The sequence below is a fragment of the Triticum urartu genome, chromosome 5A (genome assembly GCF_056163025.1).
Source record: "Triticum urartu cultivar PI428250 chromosome 5A, HENAU_Tu73, whole genome shotgun sequence".
NCBI classification, from domain to species: domain Eukaryota; kingdom Viridiplantae; phylum Streptophyta; class Magnoliopsida; order Poales; family Poaceae; genus Triticum; species Triticum urartu.
In genome coordinates, this window is record NC_141877.1 from 588,635,382 (window position 1) to 588,643,565 (window position 8,184).

At 40.8% G+C, this 8,184-nt stretch overlaps 1 protein-coding gene across 1 annotated transcript; it reads right to left on the reverse strand.

Moving 5' to 3' along the window:
* Window positions 1–1,638: 1,638 nt before the first annotated feature.
* Window positions 1,639–4,968, reverse strand: LOC125510826 (AP-1 complex subunit sigma-1). Its single transcript, XM_048676092.2, has 7 exons — window positions 4,732–4,968; window positions 3,709–3,795; window positions 2,836–2,927; window positions 2,632–2,740; window positions 2,477–2,512; window positions 2,259–2,345; window positions 1,639–1,968 (listed from the first exon to the last, which is right to left on the reverse strand). The coding sequence occupies exons 1-7, from the start codon at window positions 4,732–4,734 to the stop codon at window positions 1,897–1,899; spliced, it is 486 nt and encodes a 161-aa protein (XP_048532049.1). The 5' UTR covers window positions 4,735–4,968; the 3' UTR covers window positions 1,639–1,896.
* Window positions 4,969–8,184: the final 3,216 nt, after the last annotated feature.

Below are 8,184 nucleotides of genomic sequence, written 5' to 3' on the forward strand. Positions count from 1 at the left end.
TGTACATCTCATTACAGACAATATAATACTATTGTTTCATACTAAAGGGGATCAGATTTGTTACATAGATTTTGTTTCAAATAAAACTCTATGCTACCAAGTTTAAATGTGTATATACATCTATTGTAGACAACAAGACCCTGTTTTCCCCAACTAAGAGAGATTAAATTTGTTGTCATATGTGCTTGCCCGTAACAAAATCAACTAAACCATGGGTTTCTTTTCATCGCTAACATGGAATCAGCAGGTCTCTGCGCTATTTGGCACAACGGTTTCGCAGCGTGATAACCATATTTTAGCATTCTATTATAAATATCAAATAGTTCCTTGCAAAATAAAACTATTTTCATCGACAACATGACTTTAACGGGTCTCTGCGCCATTTGGCGCAATGGGTCAACTAGTATACTTAACAAAAGTGTAATGAAGACCGAAGCTTATTGCTTCTGGACTACTTGACTATTTAGACCGTTCGCGGCGCTCGTGCTTAGGCGAGGTGGGACTAAACCCAGCTCTCACACAAACGAAGAAGTCCAAAATAATCATGCAATGAAACAGCGCTTTGCCAAGAGCCAAGTCACGGGCTCTCGACAAAGCCTACCCACCGTCAGCGAGCCGTTAACCACTACCAAACATGCCACGTGGCACCTCTTTGCCGTGGGTTCACTGTTTACTGTTTGGTTCTCGGCCTACAGAGCGATTGTTGTGTTGCCTCCTTTCACCGAGCGGTTGCTGGGTCTCAGTACATGCATGTATTTGTGGTGCTGCATCTATTGCCGAGCATGACTCTTGGCTTACACCGCTTTGTCGAGTGCCCGTGTTTTGGTTCTCGGCGAAGAGCCGGACACTCTGCGTAGAGTGAAATTACAGTAGTGCACACAACTGGATGCATGACTTCATTTCTAAAACTATGCATTATGCTTGAATGAAACGAGTGTCATGTAAATGGTATGCGCAAGAGGGCCAAAACTCTCAGCGTGATGTCTGTGTGCGCTTGTTCTCATGAATCCTGGTACCTTCCATCCCCAAGCAAGTTATCTTGTTGGAAATCCAACAGTTGATCGTTCTCACTCATAGAAAGCCAAAGATCAACAAGGAAGAGGGAACTGGCTTGGACTTTAGCCCGTGGATATTGTCAAGCCTGGTGCGTACTACGTAAGAAGGGAGGAAAGCAAGGCCGGTGTATATATAGGCAGGGACAGCTAAGATGCTAGGGTTGTACTACGGAAATTGGTAGGAGAGGACGAGCGCGTACGCTCCTGGTATCTGCAACCATCGATCCTGGTAAGGGGATGCGGGCTGTACGCCTTAATAAATTGGTTGTGGCCGTACCTGGTCAGCATACGGAGATGTACGAAATTCATACGCACATAACGGAGGTGGGCATAGACGGGCGCAGGTTTGCATCGGGCGGTCGGTTATGTGCCCAAGTGTACTATTGGTATATCAACAACGTTAACGAGGCGCAATACAAACCCTGCATATTTAAGAATGAACTAATTAAGACCATAAACACTTCTGCTCTTTTTTCCAGGTAAACGGAATGTTCAAAAGTGGGCAACATGGGTGTGCAGTTTCATTGCCTGACATCTATATTATTCAGATACGTGTCACCATACTAGATTCGAGAGTTGTGCGTGACCAAAGACAAATTGTAGTGTGCCTTATTTTTGAGTACTGGCGAACAATCTCCATGACAGTTTTATCTTTGGAAGATTCCAAATTCAGTTGCAAAGGAACACATGCATTGTAGTTACATATCACTCATTCTGAACAGGCCTGAAGCCGGGAAGTCATATTTCTTTGGGAAAATGGATACAGCAAAGGAGCTATTACATCAAATTTACCAACATAAACATAACCGAAGAGCAGAGGGACATCATCAGACGCAGACTTTTACTTCGTAGCCTGGGCAATGATGTTACTGATGGAGCCAGCTTCCTCTTTAGCAGCCTCTACCAACGAATCCTGTGAAAGTAGGGACACGAATTGTTAAGACAAAAAAAAAACTAAGGACTTCTTGAGAGCAGTCCAACACAAGTTTTGCAATTTTCTATTGTACACGTGTTTTTATATCTGTACAAACTATTGGAAGCACAAATTCATTCAAGAGGTAACAGGACAGATTTTAGAAGACGATGCTAATCCTAATATTTAAGCAAAGAAATGAACTCTACTGAACCATAGGGGAAAAAGTGAGGTACAGTCAAGACTCAAGACATGAATGAACAATTTATGTTAGCTGGTGGTGAGGATACCTGTGCAGCAATAAGTCTTGCAACATTCTTCTTGCTAGATTCCTGAAGCTCACCAGAAATGAGAATCTCATCCAGTACATAGTAGGCCTGCAAATTTCACCATTGGTAGTCATGAAAATGAGTAGATGACTCATAAAAATGGCATAACTCGGCCAAGAAAAAAAATCATATAACTCCAGTCCTGGATCTTCAGCATCAACATATGCGAAAGAGATTACCTTGTGGAAATTGAATATCAAATCCAGCTCGCATACCTAAAGAAATTACGAAAAAGACAGTCAAAACAATAGTACATTTCACCCAGAAAAAAAAAACAATGGTACATTCAAGAAATAATGCTAATCCATAAAAAACATCAAAGGGAAGCACTTACACTGCCGAAATAGCGGTCCAGTATCTCAACAAAATGATGGATAATTTCAAGGACTTCGAGCTCATTGTCATCAGCATCGATACACATGCAGAAATAGAGGCTGGCATACCTGTACATAATTATAAGCAGATATATATAAATAGCTAACAAGCATATCTTGCAAACAGAATAGACTCAATGGCGTTCCTTATTCCTAAAACATACCTTCTGTACACAACCTTGTAACCTCTCCACTCGACAAAGTTGCAGAGTTTTGGCCCTCGAGTAAGAATGAGCCCACTAAGCTCACGGATGACCTTTCCAAATGAGAAGGGTGTGGAAAAATTAGCTAACTAGTACAATCCTCCTAGCCAACAAAAATCATGTAGTCGGCAGCAGCAATTTCAGAGGATTACATGTAAAACCGTTGTCGGTGTATGAGCACCTATAATACTTAGCCATCTTTCATAGAAAACAAATACATTGAATGGGCACCCAAGAGGCCAGGAAAATACCAAAAGCATGCATTAAAGCATTAAAGAGCTAGAATCACAAATCATCAACACTGGGCAGCAACAGAAATACGAGCATAAGACGGAGGCTGGAACAGGTCGTAAGGACAGTACAATAGCTGAAATTTATCCTTAGAAGAAGCATTTGCCACCATCTACTCATAATAATAAGTACTCCCTCCATTCCTAAATATAAGTCTTTCTAGAGATTTCAATATGGACTACATATGGAGGAAAATGAGTGAACCTATACTCTAAAATAGTCTATATACAACCGTATGTACTCCCTCCGTCCCAAAATTCTTGTCTTAGATTTGTCTAAATACGGATGTACCAAGTCACGTTTTAGTATTAGATACATCCGTATCTAGATGAATCTAAGACAAGAATTTTGGGACGGAGGGAGTAGTTCATATTGAAATCTCTAGAAAGACCTATATTTAGGAACGGAGGGAGTATACACTAGCACAAACACACATAGCAGCAATCTCTGCTTTGACATATAGTTTGCATCAACTTGCAAGTTGTTTAATTAGCAACAGACAGACATAAAAGCTGTTGACAGAAAGCAGTATAAGATGCTAACCTTAGTCCTCTCCTTCTGGGTGTAAGGCGAGTACCACTTGGTGAGCCTCACCTTGCCCTGGCGGCTGATTAGGAGCACGAAATTAATCTGTGAAGACGCAGAGAAAAAAAGGAAAGTTAAACGACAGTGAATCCCAAACAAGATCCAGTGCTAGTGGCAACAAGCAACCGCCTGTGTTGCACAGACACAGACAGATATTTGTTTTTTCAAACAACGTTGACAGAGAAACACTGCTATATGTATTTAAATATAATGTATATAATTCATTAAATCTTAAAAGTGCACTTCAGCTTGACAAATTATCGACTACACTTATTCTGCATCACATTTTTTAGAAGACGACACTTTCGTTGATTTCCAGTGGAACAGATGGGCATGTCCCACTCGCCAAATATACAATCATTAACAGGACAGGTACAGCTACATAACAGGGCCATTCATGGTTGTATCACTAAAGAGTTTGTCCTATCAGTCAATTCCGTTGAAATCCTAAAACCTAGTGTTCTGAAACCATGATACAGGAAATAGTTTATTAAGAAGTTTATTTTCTACATGATCGTTCCATGCTCGAATAATATGCTGGGAAACATGGAAATGTGCCTTAAATATGATCACCAGCAGCCATCAATGTGGTACTGAAAAACGTAGCATTTAAAAGGAGATTCAGTCTACACTCTACAGACAACAAACTTCTCCAAACTACAACAGAACAAAGTGGCGTTCAGAAAGGGGGTTTGGCCTAGGCGCAGAATCGGTGGACAATGGCTGCCCAATTCATATACCGTACAGAAACAGAAAAGATCGTGATGAATGGCTGCAATTCCTCCTTGAAATGGGATTGTGAGCAAATCCACTAGCTCGAGAAATTCAGCTAAATCGGATGTGCCTGGCTTGCTAATGCCAAATCGATAGCAAACTGGTGGGTATTCTCTCCTATTCTCCGAGATCCGGATCCGAAACGAGATCCCACGGCCTCTAGCGTAGCCCAGGGGATCTACAGGAAGGGGGGGAAGAGGAACTCACCATGGCTAGGGACGGTCGCCGCCCGCGTAGATCTGCCGGGGCCTAAGAAGAAGAGCGAGGTGGGGTAGGCGTGGCCGCGCGGATCTGGCGGCGAGGGCGGAAGGGGTGGCAGCCGGTCGTCGGAGAAGGGAGGATCGCCGAGAGACGGGAGCGCGAGCGGCGTGGGTCGGCGTCTGGGCTGGGCGGTCTGGGTCGCGTCGGGTGCGCGATCTGCTACCAGTGTTGAGCCAAACCGGTCTATTTGCTGGTTTTGCCTTGTTCTGGGGTCCTTCCTGCATTTGAAACCCAACTTTGTGTGTATTCTTTTTCATTTGAAGCCCAACTTTGTGTGTGTTCGAGTGTGGATTTTCCATACTCCATCTCATGTAACATTCTATCTAAGCCATCTAGTTTTCGTCAAGATCCGTGTTATCTATAACATTTTTTTATCTCTTTCAAAGAAGGGAACATTTAACATTGAAACTTTGCAGATCGATTATAAACAAGCCCCACCACACCAAAAGCATATGAATTTGGTGTCAAAAGCATGCGAATTCCACACGCACACCCAAAAAATGAATTTGACATGCAATGCATTTCTTGTCCATTGCAGACAATCTTACAACTTGAGATGCAAAATGGTTTTCCAACGCAAAAGGCACTTCTTGTTTACGTAGAAAGTTGCGGATTCAGAAAAAAATTATAGCCAAATGCTAGGGGATTTCTTCGTGAGAAACATCTCTCTCTCAAGGCAACTTTTGTTTTTTAGGAAGAACAAAAGCAGAAATGCCTAATAGAGCTCGAGCTCCATGGAGCCCTTTATTTGAAAACTTCAAATTTGGATTTATGTTTCAAAAAAGTCTGAAATACACATATACATATGGATGTATACTACTTGTCTGCGAAGTTTCATGACGAAATACTTCTCTACAACTTCACAAAAATGACAAAATCATGTATTTCTAGCACATGTACTTGTACATGCTACATAAAAACGTATTTCATGATGAAATTTCAGACATGTCTAGTATACATCTATAAGTACTGTAGTATTTTCCAATTTTTTGAAAATTAAAAAGTTGTTTTTTGAATGTTTTGAAATAAAGGGCTCCATGGAGCCCGAGAGAAAAATATCCACTTTCAAAAAAAGTGCCTAATTGTCAAGAGGAGATTATACAACAGCGTCACACCTAATAATGCTAGGCTTGGAGATATAGACACTACGAAAACGATACAACAAGCAAAAAAGTTCATGTGATTCCCAAACCCCGTGCATAAATCCAACTGCTATACATAACTAATAAATTCAGTTGACTTTTATACAATAATCAATAGATAATTATTTCACCTAAAATGTCTCGGGCACTCAAATGTTATTCCTATCGTTTTTATTTTGTCAAGTTACGCCAGTTATGTATGATGACTGTTGCAAGGACCAATAACCTCGTAATATAAATGACGGCTCACTTTTTTGCGAGGAACATACAATGTCGGCTCTACTACAAAGTGGTTCAAATGATTAGACATGTCTTAACTTAGTCATATGTCTTTTAGTTTTTGGACCTTTTCTGTTTTTATTTATCTCTTAAGCGTAGCAAGGTAAAAAAAACTTAAGAAAGGATCATGTGAAACATTCTTCCTTTTTGCGAAATGTGATTTATTCTTCAAATTTCGCAAAAAAGGAAGGATGTTTCACATGATCCTTTCTTAAGTTCATGACATAGCGTTGTTTAGTTGTGTGAAAAAAGAGATCAAGTCCAATTTATATGTAATAAAAGATCATATGAAAGGGGGGTATGGCATGGTGATAGAATTGAGAACATGTTTTCTCTATGAACGTGCATGTATCAACTATGGATGACTAAAGAGCTAGAAAAATAAGAGGGCAATGATCAGTAGTGCTTTCAATAGAAGAGATGAGTTCTACAACTACAAGAACGAGTATATATCATTTATTTCCTCGGCTAAATTATGTGTATGTGGCTTGCATGTGCTTCAACGGTATGAAACTTACACGGTTTTCTTGTATATTCACAACTCATATATAATAGTCACACCTACCCTTACCAACAACAAGATCCAACTCCATTAATCCTTGTCACCTTAGATATTTGGAACATCTCATAAGCTACAAACTTGCATCTATACTTACTCAATGCATTATTATTTTTCAGGATTGGACGTGTGTGGTGAGTGGAAGAAACTTGAATGATAAGTAGACCAACTAAAAATCGAGAAAATGCATGAAGAAGGTTGAGGTAGAATGGTGTACAATTGTTCGAAGTAGTGGTGAAAAGGATTCAACAAGGATAACTCATAAGAGTTCCATTATTAGAAGACATAAGGATATTGACTAGAGAGAGTTCTAGGACTGGAAGGCATTGGGATTGCATTCCGAAGAAGCATATAGACACATTGCACAAAAACGATTGCATGCACAATATTGATTGCTAGACCTCTCTCTTTGACCTTCTCGTGACTAACTTGGAGACCTAACTTTGACCTTCTCTTGTAATGCAAAGGCGATTGTCTCTCTTGGTCTTGAAGACCTAACTTAGAACTATTAGTAGTTGCAAAATCTAGATGATATGATGTTGTATTTGCATCACTCAGATGGTGCAATTAGTGACCATGAAACCGGCTAGCAGAGAGAACCCATTTGAAACCCATGTCCATGAGAGCAAGCGGTCTTCTCACACTCTTATATGAAATACCTCCTTATCATCTGCCGCACCCAGGGCCACTTCTAATATACTAGAGAATAATAAGACGCCCCTATCATCCCGCAAACAAAAAATATGTATTATCTCTTGCATTTTTTTGAAACTAAACACACTTTCTTTATTAATCAATAATGTTCATGGCGATACACTGTAAATCTGGCTTGAAAGATATTTTCGTGCAAAGCTTGCCTTCTAGCATACCAAATTGCCCACAAAGTCACAAGTTCTTGGGTGAATTCGTCTGGGGATAGCATCTCCATAAGAGAAAAACCCCATCTTTTGGCGTTAGGTTCAGTAGTATTGTTCAAAGCTTCCACTAGATCGGGATCTTGTAAGGCCCATACACATCAAGCAATGCTGCAGTGAAGCAGGGAGTGTTGCCACGAATCATCTGCTCCACATAGCCCGCAATTCGTGGTGGTTGACATGCTTTGGTCATGAAGTAAGTCAGCAGTGGGGATTGATTGTTGGGCAAATCTCCACAAGAATATCTTCGCTTTAGAAGGAACATCCATGTTCCATAGTTTTGACCATGCCCTCTGCCCACTTTCTGTGCTTGACGAGTTTGGCCGGCCCTCAAGCCAGGCTTCCCTCGTCATCTTGGTGTCCACAAGCATGCGGTGGGCCGAACGAACAGAAAAGGTCTCGTTCTTCTCGTCCACCCATGACCAGAAATGGTCGACATGCCTTGTACAAAATGGAATGGATAGGATGGCCTCAACATCTGTTGGTAAAAAGATCTCCGCAATAG

Bases quoted from the DNA above. Each gene is read 5' to 3' on its own strand.
- LOC125510826 (XM_048676092.2), bottom strand. The intron at 2,513-2,631 runs GTAAGTGCTTCC...TAATTTCTTTAG, and splicing joins TGGACCGCTATTTCGGCAGT to GTATGCGAGCTGGATTTGAT. The intron at 1,969-2,258 runs GTATCCTCACCA...CTACTTTCACAG, and splicing joins CAAGACTTATTGCTGCACAG to GATTCGTTGGTAGAGGCTGC.